The sequence below is a fragment of the Spermophilus citellus genome (assembly GCF_964194105.1).
Source record: "Spermophilus citellus genome assembly, chromosome: 10".
Taxonomy (NCBI): domain Eukaryota; kingdom Metazoa; phylum Chordata; class Mammalia; order Rodentia; family Sciuridae; genus Spermophilus; species Spermophilus citellus.
In genome coordinates this window covers 128,780,981-128,808,294 of record NC_138197.1, presented here as the reverse complement: position 1 = coordinate 128,808,294, position 27,314 = coordinate 128,780,981, and the positions used below count along the sequence as shown (strand labels likewise).

At 47.8% G+C, this 27,314-nt stretch overlaps 1 protein-coding gene across 3 annotated transcripts in view; it reads right to left on the bottom strand.

Moving 5' to 3' along the window:
• Positions 1-115: 115 nt before the first annotated feature.
• The window catches only part of GRAP2 (GRB2 related adaptor protein 2), a 64,514-nt gene continuing 37,315 nt past the window's right edge, over positions 116-27,314 (bottom strand). For 2 of the 3 annotated variants that reach the window (XM_081311280.1, XM_081311281.1), the window contains exons 2-8: positions 21,725-21,816; positions 14,874-14,965; positions 11,925-12,044; positions 8,504-8,672; positions 6,487-6,705; positions 4,944-5,060; positions 116-4,275 (exon numbers count right to left, since the gene is read on the bottom strand). In XM_081311280.1, coding sequence (XP_081167406.1) covers positions 4,096-4,275; positions 4,944-5,060; positions 6,487-6,705; positions 8,504-8,672; positions 11,925-12,044; positions 14,874-14,965; positions 21,725-21,802 — 975 coding nt within the window. In that variant the 5' untranslated portion in view covers positions 21,803-21,816 and the 3' untranslated portion in view covers positions 116-4,095. Of the gene's footprint in view, positions 4,276-4,943; positions 5,061-6,486; positions 6,706-8,503; positions 8,673-11,924; positions 12,045-14,873; positions 14,966-18,540; positions 18,695-21,724; positions 21,817-27,314 lie in introns of those variants that run through there. The other variant, XM_081311282.1, reaches the window with a different exon arrangement.

Sequence of the window (27,314 nt, the reverse complement as noted above, 5' to 3'; positions counted from 1 at the left end):
CATGGTTGTTAATATTACCTTGTGTCTGTAAAGCCCAAGACGTTTGGGTTACAGAATGAATGGACGGATGAGACAAGGCAGGTTTTGCTTGTTCATTTATTAGACATACATTTATTAAGGCTCCATGCTGTGCACCATGGGAGATGCTGGGCACACAGTGGTTTACAGACAGCCGATCCCTGCCCCACGGAGCTTCCAGTCTAGCAGTCAGATTACTCAGTCTGTGTCTGTGCTGTTCAGGAAGCATGGGATTCAAGGTCTAGTCTATAGGTCATGGGGGGACTATTTGAGGCAGTGACATTTAAACCCAGGCCTGACCAAGAATTCGCAGGTAAAGAACAGAAGCTATGTGGGACAAATCCTGGGCTATCTGGAGGCTGAGAGAAGGCCAGTGGTTCAGGGACATGAAAAAAGAGGACAGGCACCAGAGGAGGCTGGAGAGGGATCCTGGCAGAGGCCAAACCTGGCAAGGTCACATTAGGACTTTGGGCAGTTGGAAGGAGAGTGATCTGATAAGATTAACTTATTTTACAAATTTCACTCCAGCATCTGTGTGGGAAATGTACTGGGGGCAAGAAACAATGCAGGGAGGAAAGTATGGAGGAGGACATTGTTGCCTAGGAGGGACAGGAGGCTGGCATGGCTGTGGTGATGAAGTGGTGGAACTTGAAAAATATATTTTTTAAAAGAATTAAGACAATAAATCTTTTTCACACACTGCTCTTGGTACAGACAGGCAGAAACGTCGACTTTAGACAAGGCAACTGCAAATATTTTGACAGTGATAATCTGTCCCCACTGTGGGCTGTTTTGCTTGGGGTTGTTGGAGACCCAATAATGTCATGGAGGCCCATGTGCCTGTCTCACTTGTTGCCCCCATGTGACGGGTGTCAATTTTATGTTCAAAGATTTCCTAAGAAGCTTTTGCAATGTTTTCTGTAAACTCTGCTCATGTTTAAAACAATTACTATTAGGAAATTCCTGTTTGTCCGAAAGGTGTTTGATTCCTGGTGAAGATGAAGATAATAAGTCACTGGGCTGTCAAACATGGATGATGTCATAATGACAGCTCGGAATTGGGTCTGTCCCAAAATCAAAGTGACGTATTCATTACCAATGAAGAGAAACAACTGAGTAGCCTCAGAAAAAGAATCCAATTTGATTTTTCTAGCTGTTTAGCTCACTGCCAAGTTCTTCGCCCTTCCTGCTTGCTCAAGTGCAGACCCTGCCTGCAGCGCCGGGGAGCTGGTTAGAAACGCAGGACTGAAGCGGCATTTTAACAGGGTCCCCAGGCAATTTGTAGGCCCTTGAAATTTTGAGAAGCAGGGGCCTGAGATCATCCCAAGGACATCTGAAAGTGGGTGGGCAGTGGCAGGTGCCAGATCATTGAAATGCAGTGGTCCTCAGTAAGAGGTTAGCAAAACCCAACTGGTTGAACAGGAACTGGTTTTTCTCTGGAAGTTCCCTGCTCCTAAGTCATGTACAGCGTCACAGCCCAAACCAGACACAATGTGCTGCATGCTAGTTGTGTGGCTGGTGAGAAGTGCTGGGTGGACATTCCCCTGGCTCAGGGGGACAAACTGGGGTAGAGGGGAGGGGGCAGGGGAGCAGCTCCACATGCCCCCTCCCTGAACACCACTAGTGGCCGAGAAGAGCTGAGCTCCTCCTGCTCCTGTTCCCCAGTGGGGACAGTGTGGTCTTTGCCTTCTTGGCTTGGTCCCTACGAGCCCTGTTCTGCCTGTGCGGGAGAAGACTCCCCTGCTTTCTTCTGGATTGAGCCACACTGATGAGCAGGGCAGGGCACCTTGATAGAAACATTCCTCCTGCTCCCACGATGGCCCTTTGGAGAGCAAGACACCCTGTTCCCAGAGTTGTGAAAACTGTGCTCACTCGGCCCGCTCATGTGGTCAGCCTCTCCAGGCCAAGGCCCCTGCCAGCGCTGGGGTCCTCCCTCTCCCACCTGGGGGCTGGGCCACCGGGCAGAGCAGAGCCATGGCTGTGTTGCTGACTTCTTCACGGTGTGTCAAGGCTCAAGATCTAGACCAGAGCCACACGGCAGCTGATCCTCCCACAGAAGCAGACAAACGGATGAAGTTTGTGGGCTGTTTAAAGCATATGGTTTGCAAATACTGTAAAATCAAAGAGTCCTTCTAGCTTTTATTTACCATAATGTTTCCCATTACCTAGCACCAGGAGAGCTGATGAGGGCGCTATGCATTGGCTCCCCTTCTCCTGCTTTGTTTTTCTGGGGTGTCTTTGCTCCTTGCCTTCTTGGGAGTCACCCTTTCCCACCTGCCTTGGCCCCTCCCTCCTGCGCTGGCTGCCCCTGTTCTCATCAAGCTCACCCTTCCTGTCCCACTTAGTGTCTTGCCTTGATCCTGCCTTTGCTTCCGAAGGCTGCGGCCCCTCCTCACTCACACTCTGCTTCCCTGGCTGCTTCCAGGCTATTTTCTCTTCCCTCCTAGTCCCCGCCACAGAGTCCCTTTCTTCCCCTTTTTCTCTAAAGAGAACATGGGGATCAGAGAATTGTAGAATCAGAGTCACAAGGGACAGAACTTATGCTACACCGGCAGTCACTTCTGAGTCAGAAGCTCTCTTTTATCATCTAGAGCACTCGGGGTGAGGAGGAGAAACAAAGGAACGGGGGCCCCATCGTGCGCTCTCACCAACACCTTCAACGCCACCCCTTTTTCTTCTGTCTTAGCCCGCAGATGCACATGCTTAGGCACACACATCGGCACACACATCGGCACGTGTGTACACATGCATGGGCAGGCACTCTCTCTTTTTTCCCTCAGTGCCCTCTGCACAGATGTGTTTGCTCCTGGGTTCCACAAAGCAATGCGCTTCCTCTCTGGCCAGGTTGATCTGTGTTTCACACCCCCGGCTAGAGCACTAGGACACACGACTCTAGTTTGAGGTGACAAGCGGGGACAGTGATAGTGGGGTTCCTCTCCCCAAGTGCAATTTTTGGGAGAGGGGAGGCCAGGAGTGGTCCAACAGTCAGATTGAACAGGGAACTCATTTCAAAGCCTGCTCCCATCCAGGGTCATATTCAATCCATCAACTGATCTATCGATCCCTAGTCAGGCTTCTCTCTGGGCCCCTGGGGCAAGACGTCCTCAAACACAGGCATCAAGAAAAAATGAGCAGAGCCCCGAAGAAACACCCTGACAGCCAGAAAAGAATGATGCTCAAATTCAGCATGGTCAGCCAGGGCTTCTCCAGCACTTTACAGAATCTAAGATGCAGCTTCCTTTGTAGCTGGAGAAACTGAGGTCACGTCCAAGTAAGCCACAGGGAGCTATGGAAAATCCCTCCACCTCCCAGCTTCAGCTCCTCACAGAGTCCCATGTTGGAGACGCCCTCTCCAGACAGCCTATGAAAAGATCACCCAAGGAACATTGTTTGGGGAGGATGCATGTGGTGGCTGGGCATCTCCAGGAGGCCAGCCTTGCACAGCGGGGACTCTCCCACGCAGCTGCTCCTGTCCTCGCCCCTGTGAGCTCCTGTTCACACTTGCTCCATGCCCGTGGCCATGGATCAGCTGCACCTTAAATCTTGATGCAGCAGTGCCCACCTCCTGGAGAATGGGAGGAAAGCTGCCCTGCAACCCTCCAGGTGCCTGAGGCTTGCAGGTGAGCTGCAACGTGCCCCACCACGTCCAGCTCCACCCTGCTGCTCTGCGTCCAATGCTGGGGTGGGGCCTGTGCTTGGCTGCTGTCTGGGAAAATTCCCAAACCAGGGAGGAAGTAGGGACAACTCTTGAAGTTCCAGTTCTCCTGCCCCCTGCCCCACTCCCCCACTGCCTTCTGCACTCCATGAGAGGAGCAAAAAAGAAGCACAGATATCACTCTCCATCTGAGTTCCTTTCCATTTCAACCAACCCAATTGCCCATATAAACCAACTCAATTGCCAATAAATTACTATTATAAAACATGGTGTGGATATGCATATACATGTACGCATGTCTACTGTATGCATGGTATATAGTTGTGTGGTCCAGGGACGCAGCCAGGATACAGGAGAATTTTCCTTGCCCGCTTTCTTGGGGATAGCTTCAGACAGAAAGCTTCCGGTCCCCCCAGCAGGGCTCATCTCATCATGGGTGCCACATAATTGGCAGGGAAGAGGCCCAGTTTGTTGTGCAGCCGGCCGGTCCACCAAGATGGGTTGGAGCTGTCCAGAACCTCGACCACCTCTCCGCTGTGGAATCCCAACTCGTCATCCTCCAGGGCCTCAAAGTCGTACAGGGCCCGGGCCCACCGCACGCGCTGTTGGGGAAGCAGGGATGCTTAGTAGCTGTGGGCTGGCCAGCTGGCCTTCAGAGCCACTGTTCTGCAGAGAGCATACAGTGGTTCCTTGAGCCATGACCTCCACAGAAGCTGACCCCCTGCCACTTAAAGCAGATGGACATGCACAGCCCTGAAGCTACCTCTTGTTTTGTTTTGTTGTTGTGCTGGAGAGAGACCAGGGCCTGGCACATGCTAGGCTCCTGCTCTGCCCCAGCTTGGTGCTACACCCCAGCTTTGAGGCTCAGCACTTTTATTCACAGAGATGTTTTTCTCTAATGCCCGCAGGGAGTCCCTAACCACTCTCTCTACATTACAAGGAGGTACTTTTATTTTCTTCAAGTGACACACAGAATGGCAAGCCTTCCAGGTGAGTACGATTGAGTCCTGAGTCAAGACAGATCACAAAGATAAAGGCGGATCTCACCCTGCCAGAGTGAGAGGCAAGAAGCCTGGGGACAGGGCTGGGGTTGTAGCTCAGTGGCAGAGTGTTTGTCCAGACCACATGAGGCACTGGGTTGCATCCACAGCACCATGGGGACAGGACAGAGCCAGCCCAACAGCAAGACTAGGAACCCCTGGAGCCGGCACCGCTGGATCCCTTTAGCCCCAGGCCTCACCCCACTCCACCCCACCCCCAGCCCACTTACCCCTGCCAGCTGGAGCTGGGCGGGGTCTGTGTGTCTCCTATGCATGAGGGTTGCGTTCACCTCGCTGCCTGCGCCACAGTGCCCATCATTTATGTCCAGGCTGCCTCCACGACGTTCCTAGAGACAGAGGCAACAGAGGATCGTTACCCTCCCGAGCCTTGCTGAGGTGCCATCGACACACCCAGGATACAGGAGAATTTTCTGAGCATGACCATAAACCCTGGATGATGGACAGAAGGGGAGGGAGGTCAAAGGGACCTTGGATTCTGAAGGCCAAGATGATGGTGGCTTTTGCTTGTTCAGTTAAGAAATATTCACTAGGGGAGTCTCATGCTCTCACGTAAGAAATGTGTATGTTCTTTTTTCTTTAAAAAAAAAAATGGAGGGGCTGGGGTTGTGGCTCAGCGGTAGAGCGCTTGCCTAGCACGTACGAGGCCCTGGGTTCTATTCTCAGCACCACATAAAAATAAATAAAATAAAGGTATTATGTCTAACTACAACTAAAAAATAATTTAAAAAAAAGAAATAGGGCTGGGGATGTGGCTCAAGCGGTAGCGCGCTCGCCTGGCATGCGTGCGGCCCGGGTTCGATCCTCAGCACCACATACCAACAAAGATGTTGTGTCCGCCAAAAACTAAAAAATAAAAATTCTCTCTCTCTCTCTCTCTCTCTCTCTCTCTCCTCTCTCACTCTCTCTTTTAAAAAAAAAAAAAAAGAAAAAGAAATATTTATTAGGTACCTACCTGGTGTCTGGCAGTAGCAGACATCAGGCATATATTGCTAGAAAGAGAAGGTCTCCACCTCCTCGGAGTTCCCATCTAGGGGGGACCTTACACATTGAAGTGCTGTGATCACCCAGAAAAGTCCAGGTCTGCCTGGCTAAATCAGGGGACTTCACAGAGGAGGCCACGCCAGAACTCCAGAAGGACTGGCCAAGGAAGGGTTCTTTGGTCAGAGAACAGCTTCTAAAAAGCCACAAAGACAGAGAGAAAATGCAGCCGGGTGCTGGGGTGTGTTTGCATAGGGGAGGGGGAGGTAGCTGATGAGGCTGTCCACTTAGACGCAGGTAGCTCACAAAGGCCTTTGTGTGCCCTGCTAAGGAATTTAGGAACGATGCTATCAGACTGTATTGTCCACCTCTGTAAGCCGCCAGAAATCCCATCTGGAACAGGCAGGGGATAAATAAATAAGCAAGCCTCCATTGCAGGTGTTAATCCTTTTTTTCCTTGTGGATCTCTGCAGCCAGATGGGCTAAGGGGCATTAATAGATTTGGAATTCTGCTGATAGGAAAACGAAGCAATTGTTCCCTGAGTCTTCAGGGTAAATGTGTGTGGGGGTGCCTGCGCACGCAGGCGTGGGCATCAGGTAGGGAGCCATTTAGTTTACAGCAATGTCCATATTTCAGTCATGGAGTGGGGGCAGGATCTCTTTCATGAGCTCTGTGAGTCCCAGGGAGGCTGGGCCAGGCCTGGGATGCTGGAGCCTGGGGAGGGCAAGTCCTCCATGCACCTCACCAGGTGGAACTCCATTCTCTGCAGATACCTGGTGCAAGTGGTGGTGCTGTTGGTATCGCTGCGGTGGGGGCTGCGGCCCCGTGGGGTACTGTGGGGGTGGCTGTTGATGCTGGTGGTATTGTGAGGGAGGAGGTGGGGGGTGGTCGGACAGCTTCCGGTTCATTGAAGGCCGGATTTCTTCCCCCACAGCCCCACTGAGATGCGGGCTGCCCTGGGACCTGCGCTCCAGGCTGTTGCCACGGTGACCCTGGGAGAGAGAACAGAGGTGAACCATCCATCCTCTTCCTGGATCTCCTGGCCCTCTCCCATCTTTCTGGCAGCTTCTAGACTGTGCTCTAACAACTTCAAGAATCAGCTGTGGGGGGGGGGTGGCAGCTTTGAGACAATGGATGGTTCAGACCTCTACATTCTCAGGTTTTCCCAGTGTTAGGGGTTCCAGGGTCTGGTTGACAAACTCTTTCCACCTGGTACCCGTTCATCCTTTTCTAGTGGGTTTGTTTTTCTCATGTAATCAAGCTTAAATATTCCATTTTACTGACAATGCCACCTTCCCTTATCACATGTTGCCACACCGATGGACGATGAACGTCCCGCCCTCCAGATAGGCCCTGCTGTTGACTTTGTGTGATTCTGAATTGTCATTTACAGCCTGGCAATAGAGACCCAAACAGCCGCATTCCAGCAGCACCATGGAAACCAGGCCTGGCGCCCGGCAGGTCGGCATGTCGGGAAGGAGCGAGGCCTGTTACTCCATGCTGTCACCATTCATGAATCAGAAAGACTTCTCAGTTCTATTTAACAAACAGTTACCCAGAGCCCCAGACTTTGTATATGCTCGCACTTTACAAATATTAACTCATTTAATACAGTTTAATACAATTTAATATGGTCTCTGTTATTCTGAATGGACATCCTAGTAAGTTAATGCCTCTGTCCATTTCCTGGTTGAAATAATGCACAAGGTCTTGGTTAACCTTTGTTTTCCTTTGTGTACTTTGTGTGCACTTGGCGGGAACACCCTTTCCTCCTTTATAGTTTCTCAGCCTTAAAAATAGCCAGTAGCTTGGAAGGGAGGGTTTTCTTTACTTCCCCAGCGCACATGTTGCTTTAAAAGTCTCAACACTTTTCAAATAACTAGGCTCAACTAGCCCAGTCAATGCCTCTTTCTATAACACCTGCCTCTTATAACCATGTATTTTCCTTTGAAAAATAGTTTACATATTGCACGTGTGTGTGCACATGTGTGAGAATTCACTCTCAGGAGGCAGATAACCTTTCTCTTAATATCTATTATAGACCCGATTCTTAGGCAGGCAAGGCTGTTATTGAATGATATTTCATTCTCACAAGAGCCCAGTGAGGGAGTATTGATGTTCTCCCCATTCTCCAGATGAGAAAACTGATACTCAGAATGGTTTCTTCACTTGACTAGGTAATACAGGTAAGTGGTGGCTAAATCAGGATTTAATCTGGTTCTTTTCTATTAAACAGTACTCTGTGTTACAAATAGTTGCAAGAGCAAAAATTCCAGGTCTGTTTTTCTCCTTCAGTGTCCCCCTGCAACTTACCCCCAAGCCATCACAAAGCTCCACCTGCTGCTTTACTCTGGGATCCTACTCTCTCAGAGAGTAGGAGCCCCCTACTCCCTCCTTGGGCAGCTCCTGAGTTGGGCTGAAAACACATTTCAATGTCTGCAAGTGACAGAATTGTAGCACCCCACAAAGAGCTAAATTCATGGAGGATTTGCAGTGTGATTCAGAATGATGGAAGAGATGGCATCCATTCTATTCTCTTACAGTCACAACCCTCTGGGAAGTAGGTAGCACTCCTATCCCCATTTTGTGGATGAGGAAACTGAGGATTGGAGAATTTTCCAAAGTCACATAGCTAGGAAGTGTTAAGCTAGGACTGAAACTGAGGTCTGACCTCAGGGTTATCCTGCTTTTCAGAACACTCTGGGATCAGCCCATTAAATGCATTTTCTCGGTGGGAGCTTGGACCTCCTAAAATCTCTAGGTCAGGGTTGATGTGGATCTGAGTCATACCTGATCTTCTCGGGTTCTATCCCTCAGGAAAATCTGTTTCTGCTTGGAGATGGAAGTCGTCCTGTAATAGTCCACCAGCTTATTTAGGGATGGAAACTTCTCAGTCCACAAGAAGTAATTGCCCTTGTTGTCTCGCATGACCTTGAAGTGCTGGACGTCATCCTCATGCCTGGAGAGGAAGGCAAATCCAGGTTACATGTTATGAGGTGACAGAGCCTCTAGCTCTGTTTGCACCCAGGATGGTAGAGTTCAGTTTGGGCAGGAAATGTAGATATGGATGACTCTCCCATCACTGGGCAGGAAGGCTGGTCTAGCCAAGCGCTAGCAGGAGGTTTGTGGGAGGGACCACTCAGGAGGGACTTTCACATCAGCAGAAGGTAATCAGATGAGCTGGAATCTGTCTTGGACATGGAGCCAACATTTACAAGGGGGAAAAAATGTTGCAAGTGTCTTAAAGACCAAGAGATCGAGGACTTTTTCATAATGTTTATTTTAAACATGACAACACCAGTGTCCTGACATGGTAAGGCTCTGCAGCAGAGGATTTTTTTAAGCCCCAGTTAATCTTTTTGTTATTGGAAATACTTTGAACCATCTTCTTTAAGCCTATAAAACTAGCACCGGTTAGGAAGAAGTTGCTCTTATCCTTAAGGAATTTGTTACATTTTTTTTTCTCTAGGAGGATTTCTTGATATTGGTTTATCTTTTGCATAAATAGGGTTATAAATCATTTTGAGCTTTTTGGGGAAAAGTATTATTTGGAACCATAGAGTTTGATCGGAAAAGACCTTATTTTATAGCCTGACTTCTATAAGGATGTGGATGGGCGGGTTCAGAAAGGTGCAGGGCCTCAGTCAAGATCACTGTGAGGGTTAGGCAGGTCTCTGGTTCCAGTCTTGTGAACTTGGCCCACCAGGCCATGTAGACATGCTGACTTCTTTTAGATCAGCACTTTTGTATTGGATACCAGTCTGGACTCAAGTGATAGGGCACATTTGTATCAGGATTAGAGAAATTTAGTTTTATCCCTCCAGAAAGAGAGGACTGGACTTTTCTTATCATCTCTGGTCCTATTCCATGACCAACTCATGCTTCCTTATATGTAAAACTTATTTTTCAAACAGATCTATGTGTATATTTAAAGATATACTGGCACTAATGATACCAACAGACTGACTCAGCAGAAAGGTTAATTTAAAGGGTTTTGGAGAATAGAGATACCTCTGAAGGTCAGTGGAAGTTTCTTAGAGATGGGTGTAGAGGTTGGTATTTTGAGGGGACAGGAATTCTAACCCTCATTCTCATCTTCTGTGGTGGGCTCTGCCCATAACTGGGTGAAGCTGAAGTTTACATAGTAACTGCTATCTCTACTGCTTTGGGATAGTAACTGACCTGTGATAATTATGATGAATTTTTCCCTGTGTGTTGGCCACTGACAGAGGCTTTCTTTCCCCCTAAAGCCCCATGGCCTGACTCATAGTTATTACCACGAAGAGGAGGGGGAAATGTTCTTGTTTATTATCATTATTTATCCACTATCTCTTGGTCAAAGGACTCCAGAGTGTGAAACATTAACCCTTTCACTCTCATAAGCTGAGACAGCAGTGGACATTGGGGGTGCTGCAGGTCATCTGGGTCTATAGACAGAGAATGACTTGACCATTGTCTCAAGTCCTGAGAGGGGCACAGAAAAGAATGTAATGTGGGGATCCAGATTCTGAAACCTTGATCCTTAACAAGCACAAGTGAAGAACTACAATGAGTTATTAATCATCTGTACCTCAGACAGAAAGAAGATATAAAAATAAATAAAAATGACTTTACTTTGGAAAATATTATGCTACATTTCTGGAGAAGATATACAATAGATATTGTAGTAATAAGTATCATAACAAGAGGCCATATTGCCTCAATGCCTGGGAAGACTTAGGCAGAAGTCAAGGCTCACCATTTTGCAGAATTTGTCTCAATTGAGGAAGTAGAAACCAAAATTCATAGCTGAAAAAGTCCAGGGTCTTGGCCAAGAAAAAACAAAGACAGAAAGAGATGCCCTTCAATCTAACAAATTACTTGGTCCAATTCATAATTAGGGCCCTTAAAAATAGGTTTGACTTGTAAAGTTTATTAATAGAGCAAAATTTCATTAATTAAGACCTAATGAGTTTGGAATTTGTGATATTTTAATATTGGCTTGAGCTAAAGTTTACAATCACCCAACTAATAAAAGGAAAGCTTTAAGGAAAATTAAGAGTGTAGGCAAAATTGCAGGGCAAAGCTAAAGAGACCAGCTACTTGCAATCCCCCTAGAGCCAAGTGTGTATACAAATGGTTGACCCATTATTTGTGGGTCCTTCCTGTGTTTTAAAAAATCCACTTCCTTTAAAGAGTGAGGTAGCCATAATTTATTACCTGAGATTAGATTTCTGTACTCAAAGTGATAAAGCTGTAATGACTTTCAAAACCTATTGAATGATACAGACCAGAATCTCCTGCCAATGAACTTGGCAGGAGGGTCTTACTGCGTGGGTGGCCAGGCCTTCTCCTGATCCCCTATCAGCTCTATTTCTTGCACTTTCATGAGTGGTCACCAAGTACTTGCAGCCCCTGAAAGGATGACCACACATACTGTGTTCAGACCCCGGGCTTCTCATTTGGGGCTGTGTCATGTCTAAGCCTGGACTGAGTCACTACTTCCTCCCGGGTGCCACACAGGAGTCACAGCCCTCCCTGCCCACTCCTTGGGCTGTGCTCCGTTGTTCTCAGGTCTGCCGAAGGGTGCCAGGGTGTGGGGTTGAGGCAGCCTTGCTCTGTGCTCAGCTGCCTGCAAAGGCGTCTTACAGCCATAACTTGGGATTTCTACTTGTCTCTGACCCTTCTTCAAGCATACATCAGTAGTAATTGCAGGAGGATCACAAGTTTGAGGCCAGCTTCAGCAATTTGGGGAAACCCTGTCTCAAAAAGAAGAAAAAAAAGGGCTGGGGATGTGGCTCAGTGGTAAAGCACCTCTGGGTTTAAAATTTAAACCCCAGGTGGATATGGTCAAGTAGTAGTTCTTATTTTCTTCCTCCCCTTCTCCTTCCTTCCATATATATTCTGCGATTATCTACCGCGTGCAAGACTCTGTTAAGCGCACAAAGATGAAGTGATAAAATCCTGTTCTTCCGGAGCACTTGGCCTAGATGAGGAGGCAGATCATTGTGGCATAATTTTGAACACAACCCAACTCACTAAGGAGTTACAGACACAGGTTCCCGGAAGGAAATGGATAACAGTACAGTTTGATAAGATGTCACCAAGCTTGGTCACCTAAGCCACTGTGCCTCTGGTCACTGGGTCACATTTGAGAGGTCACCTGTGGCTTCAGTAGTCTGGGCAACTATCAGCTGAGAAGGATCAGGACGGTGTCAGGAGTGGCCAGTACCTGACGGAGATGGAGAAGTCCCCTGGTGAGCTCTGGCTGGCCCGGATGATGAAGAACCCAACTTCCTTGCCCATGAGTAAGTTCTCTGCCTGGTGTCTCGAAAGTCCTTCATGAAACCACCTACCGGGAGAGAGACAGCAAGAGGATCTTGATGCCAGGCATGACGGTAAGGGAAAACAAAGAAGGGAGGGAGGGTTGGAAGAGGGCAGAGAAGCCTGAGGGGCAGGTGCTTTCAGAAACCCAGCAAGGGCTAGAAGCAGCTTTCAAGAAAAGCAAGTGAGTGTTCCTCTTGACTCGCCCTCTTTGTTCCTTCCCTCCAGGAGAAGCCTCTCTCCAGCTTGGAAACCCTGAATCATGGAAATGTGCCACTGCACCAAAATGGGGCCAAGAGGGAGGGACTCACGGCAGGAAGCAGCTGCCTGCTGCTGCACTGCGCTGTGTGCGTGTGCGGGATCAGATGGAGGAGGACTGTGGGGCAGAGGATGCACAGGAGGAAGGCTGCTATGGGCACTGGGAAGGGATGCCAGGCCAGCGGGCTGGGCAGGGCCTGGGGCATTCACTCCCAGGTTGAGGCCTCAGTGAGCTGGAGGCTCCTCCATGGGGCAGTTGGGGTGAGTTACAGCCAGGGACTCAGGCTACCCAGGCAGTCATGGAGAACCCGGGACTAGCTCTTTCTGGCAGCAGCCCCAGAGAACAGTGTCTACAGAGCCGGCTCCTGTGGAATTCTTCGTGAGCAATTCCCTCTGCTTTGGGACCCCACCACAACCACCAAGAAAACAAAAACAGTCTGGAGAAAAAAATCATCCCCCCGGCCTCTTGGTACCAGGGATTGAACCTAGGAGCTCTTTACCACTGAACTACATCCCAGCCCTGTATATTTTTTATTTTTAGACAGGGTTTCATTAAGTTGTTGACGGTCTCAACAAGTTGCTAAGACTGGTCTTGAACTTGCAATCTTCCTGCCCTAGCCTCCCACCTTGCAGGGATTGTAGGCAGGTACCAACACACCCTGCTTGGAAGATCATCTTTACTGTGGAAAAGAAGCAAACGGGAGAAGCTGCCTTTTCAGGATTGCAGCCAGGGTGGCAGTCTCTGGAATGTGGCTGCACACAGGGTGGCATGCAGGAAAAAGTCGAACACTGAGGGCAAGGCCCAGAGTACAGACAGCCCCAGGGCAGGAGGCCAGAAACCTCTCTCAACCTCTAAGAAGCAAAATGAGAGTTTATAATTGCTCAGGGGTCAGAGGTGGGATGGTGTGACATTGCTTCAAGGTGGCTGCTCTGATCACTGCCCCCAGTAAGGCTAATGCACATGGCCCTTTAAGAGAAATGCCTGACAGGCCTTTGGGTTCCTTTGTGAACCACACTCCAAGCTTCCTAGAATTTAGGAACCTGCACTGGAGACAGGGGTAGCAGAAGGGCTGCACTTATTTCAGACCTGGCCACAGGGAAATGCTGGCTGTACCACCAGGGGCTGGAGGCAGAGTCTCTCTGGAGGTCTGGAGATCTTCCAGGGTTTGCCACACACCCTTGCAGGGCTGACCTAGTGACTGCCACGTCATAGCCACGTGGAAGCAGTGGAGATGGGAGAAGAAGTCCCTCCACAGCAGCCATCGCTCAAAGGAAACAATTTAGAAGGGGCAACAGGCAATTGGGGGGTGGGATTAGAAAATGTGTGTGTTCTCTAACTAGGATTGGAGAAGTGATTTCTTTTGAGACTTCCAAAGATTCTCACACACACACATTAGGCACAAGCAGTCAGGGTTTCAATATTCCATGTCATTGCAAAGCTATTCTCTCTGTTCACTGTGCCCTTGAGCTCCAGGGGGAACGGGAGGTGAGCAATTGGAAATATCAAACACGATTCTTTTGCAGAAATGAAGTGGTAGCTGGAAGGGATTGGGGATCAAGAGATTTTTGGTTTTGGTTTTCGTTTATTTTTTTTTGAGGAGATTGGAGAAAAGGCAGCATGTGTGTTTGCTGAGGGGAGTGATCTAGCAAAGAGAGAAAGAATGTGGATGTGGGAGAGGGGAGAATTTCTGCTAGAAGAACTGGCAGTTCACTGGAGACAGTTGCAGGGGGGCATGTCTGACCTCAGTTGCAGGAGGCTTAGAAGTGGGGGCTGGGGACCAGGGGAGGAGATCAGGGAGCTTCCCTTCTGGTGACTTCCATTTTCACAGTGTACCTGGAATCCAGGTCGAGGGCTTAGAGTGAGGCGGGGGAGGGGCGGGAGGCACCTAGCAGATGACCGGGCCGCATCAAGGGCCCGATGAGGTCATTCATCTGGTTCAGTGGTCAGTATTGGATCACTGATGGTGGTGCTGCTGCACCTCATAGGAGTCATCGGTGCCAACAAACCTTTGCTTTTTTTGTGAGCTGCCGGCTCTGACAAGATTAGATTTCTATCTAACCCTTGTGGTCAATTCTTGAGACAACTGGGGCCCAATCTCAGTGTTTCATTTCCTCTTTCTGGAGGGAATTTCCCTTCCCCCCACTGACTTCTCTTCTCTGGCTGGGGTGAACATATGCTTTAAGGAAGGCAGGGAGTGTCCCCACAGCTGCCCTATTAGGGACAGAGTTGTTTGGGTGGAAGGTAATTGCAAAACGGCCCTTCTGAAGCGAGGTGGCCAACAGCGCCCCCTTTGGGATGCTTGGAAACCTGCAATTGCAATCATTGTGGGTGATTTTAATTTATAACCTTATTTTATAAAAACTTAAAATAGGCGATACATGCACATGGTGGAAACTTCAAAAGGGAATGAAATGAAATGCAAATCTTCCTCCCACCCCTGGCCTTCCGCTGTGTGGTTCTGGAGGCTCTGGAGGGAGATCTCCAGAGGCAACCATTTTTGACAGTATCTTGGGTATGCATGGATAATTTTAGTGACGACTGAAAAAGTAAGGGGAGCGTGTGTGGGTAGGCCAATCTCAGCAGGCTGGAAATACTTACTCAGGAAACTGGATGTCTATAAAATTCTTGGGCACATATCCTTCTTGGCTCCCAAGCTCCGCCTTGAACCATTCCTCTTGGTTACTTAAGATCTACAGGGAGAGAACAAAGGATGCAGTTGCTGCAGAGAGCACACGGAAAAGCAAGAGAAGGGGCTGCAGGGCAAAGAATGTCCTTTTGGATGTAGAGGTAAAAAAGCCACGGATCCAGGTAGCTGCTGTGAGTCCGCCTAGTAGGGAAGGGGGCACTCAGTGGGCTTGCCTTTGGAATATGGCTTCTCTTTGACCCCAAGCTATCTCTGTCACTTGTGCCACCCACTCATGTCACCCCACTATAGCCTGGCTTCCCAGACCCAGCACGTGGGGGCCTCTCTGAATTCCTTCTCCTTTTCCTTTGTCTTGGGTCTTGGCATCTTTAGTTCCTCATCTGGGCAGACGGTGGGAAGGCAAGAATGGCTACTCCGTAGTAGTTTTTTATTCTCTTCCAGGTGACCAGGAAACTTCAAAAAATTAAACTCTCCAAACAAGTAGATTAAAACTTGGACATCCAAGTGGGACCAGCTGTGGAAACAGCACCTCTGTGTGTTCACATTCTGTGTTTCACAGATCGCTGGGACAGGATTCAAGATACATGGGATGGTGTTTGTCAACTCGCTTTTAAAGCCAGAGCACAAGCAAAACCAAAAGTTCTGTCTCATTACTGTATGGCCCCCTCTTGACCGTTACCCCACACACTGTCACCTACCTTGGTTACTCATATTACTCACCAGACTTGGCTCTATGAAGCTTCTGCTTATTTCAGAAAATAAGAGTCACCGTTAAAAGAAAAATATTTGCCACCCCCACTGAGATGCTTCTAATGTAATGTGACATAGACGTGGGCCACAGTTCAAAACGGGGATGGTGGAGCAGAAGAGGGCAGGAAATTCGAGGAGCCACTGAATTAACCACCCAGGAGCCCTCCTAGTTCTGAACTTTGAGAAATAATAGCTCTGTGATTGTTTCAGCCATTTTTAGTTTGTTTCTTGTAGCTGAAGATGTCCTGGTGAATTGAGTGACTAAGATGAAGAGGAAAGTCATCTTAGGAAGAGGATGGGTAGAAAAGACAGCCTGGGGGAGAGGCCATCTGCCCAGGCAATGAGTGAGTTACTCAGGCAAAGTTAGGTGGCCAAAGAACCACTCCTAAGGCATGAGGAATGAGGTGCATTCTGGGACGCCTGTCAGAACCCATGGGCCCATGTTGAAGAGTTTGGATTTTTATCTTGGAATTTATGGAGAGTGAGGAAAAGACTTTAAGCCCAGAAATAACAGTAAGAAAGAGAGTTAAGAAAGAGCTCTGTATCACAGGGTGAGGATGAGCTGGGGGTGGGATAAAGTCAGGGGAGGAACTGAGGGGAGGTGAGTATCACTCCCCAGGAAAGAGACGATGGGGCCTGAGCTAAGAGGAGGTGAGGACATATTTTAGAGGAATTGAGAAAGCCACATGGGCGGGATTTTGACCTTCTGGGGAGCTGAGGGAGAGGGGGAATGGGGATGACTCTGAATTTCTAGCTTGGGAGATGGAGTGGGTAGAGATGTCTGTCCTGAAATAGAAAGCAGGAGTCGAGCAGGAAGGACACATGGACTTCAGCTTGTAGTGAGTGAACTCTGATGGGGAAGGGAGGCTCAGGAGCAGTGCATGTGGGAGCCAGACACAGGCTAGAGGTCGGGGTGGCAGAGTGGCACTTGGGAGTCATCCAAAGGGATGGATTTGAAGTCATGGGTCTCAGGGGTTTCTCTCTCCCAGAGAAAAAGCCAGGAGGAGAGTTGCAGAGAGCCTCGTGCTGGAGAAGTAACGCTGACCTACTTCTAGTATCACTCCTGAGGGGGACGAAAGGGGAGAGGGCCTTATGGTGGAAGGAGAAGGCCTGGTTCCTGGTTTGGCTCTGCCACTAGCTAAGTGACGCTGGGCCAGTCAATTAGCATCTGAAGATGGGGATAATAATATCTGCCCAGCACCTCACAGAGCCCTCTGAAAGTCCTTCCCTAAGCACATACTCTTTATGAAAATATCATCTGTCAAATGTGATATTCTTGTGAGGGAGGATTCCAGCTCCGAAGGACACAGAAGGGTTTATAAGTTCTTTAAAGCGTTATGTTTTTTGTGTATGTTTTGAATGTGATCATTTGTTCCGAAGAAATAAAAGTGTGTCCCATATTTGAGTTTGAGAATTGCTGAGAACAGAGAACTCTATAGTTTCAAACATCAAATGTGACTGTTGGTTTCACTAAGGACGAGTGTATGTGTGTGTGGGGGAGCAATCGGGGAGGCAGAAAATCTAGGTCAAAGGAAGAACTAGGAACCCCAGAGGTGGTGCCTCCCAACTACACAGAGACCACGGGAACATTCGCCTCTGGGCCACTGCTTCCATGGCTTTGGAATTCCTTTTTCCCATCATGGGAGAACAAAATGTTTGGCCAGGGGGCAAATGTCAAATCCAAAAGTGAGCAGGACTAAGGTGAGAGAGGCCCTTTGGAAATTGGCTTATCACAGTACGAACAACACTTTGTATTTCGTTCTCTGACCTGAAGCCAGCTGTAATTTTAGTAATCATGGCTCATACCCATCTAACTACCTCCTCCTGAAACCAAAAGATTATCCCCCAATGCTGGCTATTTGTCTCCACCACCTGGCGCTTGGTTGGTCTGAAATTGTGTTTCCAGAGAGGTGAATTTACAGGCTTTTTATGGTGTAATAGAAGCAAGGTCTTAAAAAATCTCATTTTCTGCAAGGAAAGTATTTGGGGGAGGGGGAGAGGGCTTCCTCCTGCCGTTGTGGGCCCAGAGCCCTGTAACTTCCTGTTCCTCTCATCTCTCCATCGGTTCGGTTCCCCTTATCTCTATACCCATCGTATAAACGTGAGCAAGGAGCTCAGTCTAAACCCATGAAGTTTTACCCCGAAATTGCTGTGCCTTACTTCTTAAAAATGTTCCCTAAGAGAATAATTTTCTGGGTTACATGGCCTGAGAATAAGTTAGACGTGGGAAGAGAAAGACCAAAGTACATCAGGAAAAAATTTAAAATTGGATAGAATTACAGCTCTTAGAGGCATGGCAGAAATCAGAGGTGTAGAGGAAGTTAATTATGTAGGATTAACTCTTAGTGCTTTTATGCCTCTGTTTCAGGAGAAAGAAATGGGGTCGAGTTGGATGCAGTACAAAAGCAAGTAGAAATGGATGGGGGTCAAGAGACAGTTTTCAAAGCTCCTGGAAAATTCCAGTGACAGATTTCAATGTAAGTCTGGTGCTATGTGAGTCTATGGGTATGGAGGTTTATGACACGAACACAGAAAGTTTGATTCTCGGCTTTCCAAATGTTTCTCCCCGAGGAGAACAGAGATCAGGTCATTCTGCAGGGTTCCTTGTCCACCATCTTGTTTACCATCCCATGCGGATCAGCCTCTTGTAAGCACCTGCTGTTTGCAGTTAGGGTGTCAAGAATACGGAGGTGAGTGAACTTGGGCCTTCACCCTGGGGAACTCACAGTCTGGATGCACTAGTCAGACACTTTTTTGGGGGGAACTTTCTTATGAAAAGCTCTTTAGTCTTTAGCTCTAGAAGCCAAACAAGAGACAAAGGCAGCCTAAAGCAAATTGCTGGGGCTGACGAGAGCTGGCTTTGAGACTGACCATGAGGATGCCTGGGTGTGTTTCCCATCTCGGGATGAGAGGAGCGGACACTGTGGTGGCACACCAGGAGCGGTGACTAGAGCACTGATGACCTTCATTCAGACATTGTGTGAGCTCCGTCACAAACTCTGTGTCTTTCTCTTCACCGCTACAGCTGCAATGGGCAACATTTGAAAAGAGGGAAGGGGCTGGCTTTCGGATGGAATTCCAAATGAGCACACAGAAATGAAATTCAGCAATTCAAGAAGTGTGCCCTGGGAACCTATTGGGGCGGTGGCTTATGTTTGATGGTAGGAAGACACAAAGATGAACCTGGCATGGTGCTGCTCCCAGGGAGCCCACAATGGAGGGACCAGACGTTGGCAGGACCCACTTTGGCAGAAGTGACCCTGGCCCTTACAGAGCAGCCAACACAGAAATGGGCAACTGGGAGCCCACAGGGTGAGAGTAGCAGTGAGAAGTGGAGCCTGTGCCTCAAGATGAAGCGCTGTGAAAGCTGGGGAGGTGCTGAAGGACAAGGGATTGCTTTTGCTGGGGCAGTCAGGAAAGGGGAGGATCAGTGAGGGCACCTGGCAGGGTGGTCTGAACACGCATAGGCAGGGAAATGACACTCAGAGCATAGGGGAGAGCCCAAGATGGGGCTGTGTTGTAGTGGAACCAGGGGCATTATGTACACAAAGGTTGTGTGTATGTGTGTGTATGTGTGTGCATGCACGCACAAGTGCGCCTGCTTGTGAGTGTAATGAGATCAGATAGTGCACTGGGGCCAGATGGTTTAGATTTCAATCAATTGGTAACAGAGAACCACTGGATGCTTTCGAGCAAGGAAATGATATGATCTGATTTGTCTTCTAGAAAAGTCCTTCTGGGACTACTTGGTAGAAAGATTGAAGAAAGAAGAGACAGCAGGCAATGAGGTCAGTCAAGGGGGCCATGGCGACAGTGTGAATGAACAGGCAGAGACAGCCGAAATGTGTCTACTGATAACATGGCCACCCTTTCCTGGGCATCTGCTTCGGGCCAGGACCTTGCAGGGTAGATAGGCCTCCACTGATAGAAGGAGTCACTGAGACTCAGAGGAAGCAGAACTTGTCCCAGGGCCTCACAGTAGTGAGCTGGGGGTTGAACCCACATCTGGCTGGTGGCAAAGTCCTTCCCACTGCACCGCACACCTTTCTAGTGAAGGTGGGCCTCACTCGAGAGAGATCACCATGAAAAATATTCAGAGTAGTGTATTGTGTGTAGGAATTGCACAAAGCTCCACCCAGACCGCCAGAATCTACCGGGGTTAACTTGGACACATGGTCTAATCCCTCAGCCTCCATTTCACACTTGTGAAATGGAAGAAAAAAGTAGTCCTACTTCACAGGTTTACTGAGTTATGAAATAATGCCTGCAAGCCACCTGGCCAGGTCTTGGCGCTCAACAGGAAATCAGGAGATGTTGGCTACTGATCACCAGGATTGGCAAGGGGGAAATAGATGACCACTGAGGCTGCTGGTGTGGTGACCAGCCTCTGCTGACATTCAGAACATGGATGTGGAAGTGGGGGTGAGGTGGGTGTGGGGTTCTGGCGAGTCTGGAGTCCATGTGGCATCATCCAGCTGACAGCTGGAAATGTGGGTCTGGGATTCGAGGCAGAGGTCAGAGCAGGAGGCAGAGTGCAGAATGGTGGGTCTTTGGCATAGAGGTGAGAGTGGAGCCAGAGAAATGGATGAGGTGGCTCAGAGCAAGAGGGGAAATTAGATGGCCAAGGGCAGTATGCGCAGGAAGCTGCTGTCTATGGATAGAGGGAGGAAAAGGAACACCCCAAAATGAGAGCTATAGAGGGGTTCAAGAAGGGAGGGAGAGAGAAAGAATGGGGGTAATGCCAAAAAGTGGAGAAAAGAAACCAGGAGGTGGCCTGGGAAGCAGAATTGAGGCCAGGGTTGGGTTTTTGGCTCCTCCCTTCCTTTCACTTGTCTGGGGAAGGAGGAAAATTTGAGCAGTATCGGGGTTCTGATTCAATGGAAGATGAGGGTAGTGGCTGGTCCCTCCCTGGCCTCTTCTGAGTGGGGTACACTCCAGTGTGGCTGAGAATCACATGGTCCCAATGCTCCACAGAGAAGTGGGGGGACTTCTCCCCACATGGCAAATCCTCAAGGACCTTGTTAAAGCTGCAGAGAAGGGAAAGCCACCTTTTCCTGGGCTGGCGGCCTCCTCGCTATTCTGAGCTTGTAGCTTCAACACTGAGCACTGCCCTCGCGCCACGTCACTAGACCTTTTCAGTTTAAGAGCCGTGGGAAGACTTCGTGCTGGAAGCATTAAAATTCCTAGCAAACCCATCCCCTGTGGCTTGTCCTCCACAGACAATTTCCAAGTCACACGTGACAAGCCTCTTTGTATAGTACAAAATCCTCTATGGTGAGACAGTGGTGGCCCCAGTGTCACTGGGCATCTGAGAAAGCCCATCTGGGTTGCTGAGGACAGGGACAGCCTCTTCAATTGTGCTGAGGCCAGAAAAGAGGCCTTTGGCATCATGGACCACTAAATAGCCTCCAGAAGGGTTTTGTGTTTCTTTTGCAAAAAACAAGGGCTAACTTTTGGAATCCATAAGTGTGCCTACATCGTGGGAGAAGTCCAAGGCCACTTCAGCTCAGCAAGTGGCCACTACAACTCAATTACAGGCTGAAGACAAGTTTTAAGGAGCCTCTGAGTGGCTGGGTGTGCATGGCTTTTGTTGAGCCACGTCTGGCCCAGCTGCCTCTCTCTGGCCGTCTATACCCATCCTCACCTCTTCTCCTAAGCTCCAACCATGAACCTGGGTGCTCCTGCCTTAGCACAGCCCTGGGTTTCAGCAAAAGGTCCCACTGAGCTCACTGTGTTCCTGACCCTCATTCTGCCACATTCCTACAACCCCCATCTTTCAAGGTGGAATCACCTCTTCCCTTCTTTGTGCTCCCTGAGCTGACAACATTTGGGACAGTCCTGGGGATGGGTGTCTGTCCCCTTCTGGACCATAAGTGTCCCAGGATAAGATGGTGACTTATGCTCTCTTCTGGCCTGCATGGAGCTGAACATCTTTTCATAAAAGGAACTGTGAACATTCTTCAGAGATAAAGGCATGGATTGTTAGGTGACCTCAGTGGCAGGACTTGGGGGACCTCAACTAGCTCTCACTCCCTGGGGGCTGCGTATCACCTACCTTCAGAACATCTCCAGTGTGAAAGCTCAGTTCATCCTCCCCAGAGGCCAGGAAATCAAACTTGGCAACAGCTTCCATGTTGGGACGTGAAGCTGGAAGAGAAATAAGGTGGTCATTGTGCCTTTCCACAGGGGAAGGGCCTCAGAGCAGATGGCACTGCCTGGCAGCCTCAGCAGTGGGTAGGAGTGTGGCCCAGTGAATGTCTGCAGGCACGAGAGCAGGACTCAGGTGGACGCCAGGGCTTGTGTTTGAAGCAAGAGCTTCTGGATCCTTCCAGATCTGGTTCCTGGGATGGTTTTCTGAATCCACAGATGCCAGGAGTAGGAAATGCAGGCCAACGACAGCCTTTTCCCTCTCCTTTCATCTCCCCTCGCCTGTCGCCTGGCCTGTAGTGGCCTGTCACCCCCTTCTGGGGGCATCTCTGTTTCCACTTGATAAGGACAGAAGGCTTGCTATCAACTGGAACTTGAGGCCCAAGGGGCTGGGGAGACTGTTCTGTAAACACTGTCCCGAGGCTGTCCCTTGGTAGCTATATTTAACCAGGCGGTGTTAATTAGACAGATGCCATTTTCTCTTTTACATCTGAATCATTTAAGAGAATTAGATGGCCCGGCCAGTGGGGAGCTCAGCGTCCTTCTGCACGGTTTTAGAGACTTGGAAGCATTTTGGTTTTTGAGATGACAGACTTGGTTGATCAAATTACTTATTTTATTATTGCAGCATAAACCAAGAACATTTTGGAAATTTTGATTTTCACATTTTTTAAATGAGTTAAAATTCTGGCCCCTCCTTGTAATGCATGAGACCTGTGTGAAGAAAGATCAATGTATCAATCACCATATTACATTGAGCATGAAATTTTCTTTTTAGGAATCTGTGGAGATGTCATACAGAAAGCAAGAGAGAGAGAGAAGGGTAGAATCCTAGTTTTGTTGGTAAATAGCCATTTGATCTTGGGAAAGAAATTAAACCTCAGTTTCTTCATCTGTAAAATGGAGATCATGATATTCAATGAATAAAATAATGAGAGGAAATGAAATACTAGATGCAAAGTATTATGCAAATAAAGTTAAGGAGTATTGATGTTTTAAAATAATTTTATGAAATAAATCTTTCTCCAGCCAAAGCAACCAGGTTAGAAGCCGCACGACTTTCTTCTGATGTGTTCCATATCCTAGAAACTTTTCTCCCTGAAATGTGGCGCTGAGTCCCCGAGACTATCAAATCCTTTGATTCTCTGCTAAGACAGCTTACTGTCAGGGCCGAATCTGGAAAGCTGTGGTCTGGCATTTATGTTTCTCAAAAATTCCCTAAGTCTCAAACCCTTTGAGTGAGTTAATAAGTAACCCTCAAACCTGGTGGACTTTCAATGATCAGGAAACTGGGGCCACATCGTCCTCTCAGTTTGAATTTCTGCCCCAGTAGACAAGATTTGGGCAAATAAGGGAGGTGGCAGCAGGTGGCAGGATAAAGAGCAGAGAGCTCAGAGGATTAAAGCCGACTGTGACGGGGTGATAGCAAGGGGTTCGTGTCTCTTATTTTCTGTATTTGCTTGGTTTTCCAAAGGTAATTTCTAATGGCAAATATTGCCAGTCCAAAGGTAAGTATTAAGTGAAAAATAGCTCAGAAGTCAAATAAAATGTCACAAATGGCTCTCGGAGCTTTTTCACCAGTTCAAACTTATTCCCAAACAACAAGGCAAATACACTTTTCGTACATCTTCTTCAAGATCTGTCCATCTAAAGCAAATTAACATTTTTGTGATCTAGTTAACCCACTCCGAAGGAAGGAGAAGTCTGCCCTCCTTTGTTAATGCTAAATGTCTTTGCTGATTTGATTCACCCCATTAGGTCAACATGCAGAGCTTCTCCTAATTAAGGCCTTGCCTCTGGTTTGCAGGGGATATGGCTTCTGTGGGTCACCCTCATATAAAGCACAGTAGACACTGGTCACCTCAAGAGATCAAGTGTCAGGTGAATGGTTCTGAAAACCACGACCCCATTTCCATGTAAATTTACCTTAATAAGCAGAATGGAGACAAGGGCAAATCCTGACCATATCAGAAAGTCACATAAATTAGAGAGAAAGAGAGAAAGAAAAAAAGAAAGAAAAGAAAAAAGAAATATTCAAAGTATGCTCTAGGTGTGACCTTGAGCTTGGGAAGATCTCTCTGCCATTACATGTAACAGCTCAGGCCTGGGCGCTTGGTTCAGGCTGGCTGGGAAATCACTTGGGGGAGAAGGGCAAGGCAGAAGTGAAATTGTCTCTGAATACTGCCACTTCTCTCTGCCTTGCCCCAGGAGGCAGGCAGTGTGGCAAAGCCAGCCGCGCACGCACATCTCAGAGCTCCCCAGCCTATAATATTAATTCTGGCTCCTAAAACACAATTAAACAAGCCCACTCTTTATGAAATCATTTTGCAAAAAAGTGTATTTGCTCCCATTTCCATTTGTGAAATGAGATCTGCTCAGCTGCTGTTGGGTGGTGGGGGGAGATGTTCAAAGGTGGGCTGAGATATGTGCTGTTTTTTATTAGAATCACAGGGCTTCACAAACCCCTCCTTTGAAGCATCCCTGGTAGCAGAGAATGGTAAATTATGTCACCCCCAGGGGCCAGTCTTCAGTCTGATCATTAAAAGGCGCGGAAATTTATATCCCCATTTCTCTATGTCCATTAGTGTTAATTTTGAAAAGTTTTAAAATTACCACTAGGGAAAAAGAAAACTAATATAGTTTATTCAGTATGCATTGATTTGTTTTATAAGCTGTACCTGGCACCACTTCATATCACATTTGAGGAAAAAAAAATATATGATGGAGATTAAAACCTGGGTAGCAGCAATTCAGAGAGGGAAAGAGAAAGACAGAGAACACAATAGATGACAGTCTGAATTCAAGAACGCAATGGAACCTTCTTGCTGCTGCCTGTAATTTCAGTGCTTCTGACCTCTGGGGGAGATGAAGAGTGACACTCCCTTTTGGAGAGTCTCACAGATGGATTCCGTGTGCTTTCCCTGCCAGTGATGGGCTGAGGAAATGGCTGAAATGTCACCTGCCATACAGTGCAAGAAGCTGCAGCCTCCAGGGGCAGCTGAGCGGTTTCCAGCAGCCTCCTCCCACACTGGCCCCCTTGATGATGCCATTTGTGGGGCCCTAATGCCATCTCTGCTGCTCCCCAGCCCCCTGCAACTCTCTCGCACATTTTCCATTAGCAGCTCTGTGACACAGACCTGCTTCACCACAGGGCAATGCCACACAGGACTGCCCTGACACGATTTTCTCTGCCCTTGCCTTTCCACATAAGCTTCTTTTACCACTGAAAACAAAACAACAAAAACCCTGAAAAATAATCAGGCTATCCAACAGGAATGCTCCTGGAATTCTAAAACACAGTCGCCATGGAGGACACAGAAACAAAAGGCCTGAGACGGCTCTTTAAAACAACCTCCACTTAAAAAGCAGATTTAAGTGGATTTGTTCTGAATTATAGTTACCGTCAAAATGGAACCAGGCAATAAACTTCTTGAATAATGTCAGCTCCTCCTAAGTTGCCTATGAATAGCCAGGGTTTCCATTTTATGTATCTCTTAAAAAGAGCAATTGCATAAGGCCACAAAGCTAGGCAAAGATTCGGGCTTAGGACCCCGTGGAAGAGAGAGCTGGGTCCTAAATTGAATCAGCAATACCACTTCCTATTTTGCTGGGAAGATCTCTAATTTGAATATTTGCCCCAGTTTATGTTGTAATTCAGATAACATACTGTCTTGCAATTTTATAAAGAGAGAGAGAGAGAAAAAAAAAAGAGAAAGATTGCTTTTTATAACTTTTGCTGGTCGCATATTTATCAGGACATTAGCCACAAATGTAATTATCTTGGGTATGAAGTGAAGGGCATAGTGAAGACTTTACAGTTTAGGAGTTTGGCTGCAATTACCAAGAGAAACTTAGGAAAAAACATAAAATTATACCAGTTATCTACTGTCATATAAAATAGACACTTAGAACAGACTTTTCTTATTTACTTTGAGAAAGGCTCTCACCATGTTGCCCAGGCTGGTCCTAAACACCTGGGCTCAAGCCAACCTCCTGCCACAGACCCCCAAGTAGGCGGGACTGTGCGCATGTACCAGTGCATCTGCAGGAACCACCATCCTTCTCTAGGATAGGTCAAGCCCCTATGGGACACAATCAGGGACAGCAATCCCTCGCCTTGGAACTGACAGGCAAGGCCAGCTCAATTACTTTTCAGAAATAGGAAATCTTACGCTACCAGGAAAAAAAAAAAAAGCAAAACAATTATAGCTAAGCCCCACTGTACACAATAGGAATGTTCTTGAAAAGTTATTATGAAGAGAGTATTTGTAAATGGAATCATATTAGCATGTATTATGGAGACTCATTCTACAAAGGAACCCTGTGGTGAATCCCCTTATCAAATGGAAAGGGAAATTTGTTATGCAAATAACTGCCTTTTAATTGATCTGTTTTAAAATCTGGGTTTTAACAGGCATTGAATCTTAGAGCACACCTGTATATCGGCTCTGGATTCCCATATGGGGGCCAAATAAATATGAGTTTTCCCTGTTCTCAATTCCCAAAAGCACTTTGAAAACTATTGAGATAGAACATTCCACCTTGGAGATTAGACCAGGGGTCGACAACCCTTTTCTGTAAAGGGCCAGAAATAGGAAATCCTTCTGGCTTGCCGAGCTGTGCGGTTTCTGTCGTCAATATCGAACTGTGCTGTTGTAGCCAGAAGGCAGGCTTGGTGGTAAATGAATGGGCGTAGACTTGTTCCAATAAAACTTTACTTATAGACACTGAAATTTGAACTTTTATGTAATTTTTACATATCACACAGAACTATTATTGTTTTGTCCTGCCCACTCCCCCAACCATGGAATAAGGTAAAAACCATCTTAGCTCAAGGACAAAAATACACGAAGGACTGGATCAGGCCCACCGGTGAGAGTTTGCCCATCTTTGCTGCACATGTTTACATCTCTATCCTGTTTCCCCTAGTGGTTTACAGACTTCCAGAGGGGAGGGTTGCAGCTCAGTGGACAGCGTGAGCTTCGGAGTAGACGGACCTGGATTTGAATCTAAAATGTGCCATTTGCTTCCGGGGGTGTGCTATCACGTCCATGAAGTGGGAGCAGCCACGCTTACACTGTGGGGTCGCTGGCATGAGTGCATAGACCCTGACGCATAGTAGGAGTCCCGTGAATGGTGGTTCCTGTCATTTACTGGTAGATTTCCTGTTACTTCCATCCAGTTCCTAGCTGAGTGAACGAAAGCATGACAAACGACCTGTCATTAGAGTTATAACTACAGTCCACTTCCGCAGGGAAGGGACAGCAAACAACAGGACCTACTTACAAGGATCAATGAATTTCCCACTCAGAGGTGCCACGACTTTTTAGCAAATCCTGCCACAGATAATGAAACACACATCCGCACTAAGAAGTCTGATTTTTTTTAATCCAATAGAGGGCAATGGTGCACCCCCAAACCGCTGACTGCAGCTTCTAACTTTCCTTTGCCTCTTTGAGGCCCATAATCTTTATTTAGATAGGTTTGGTGATTGTCCT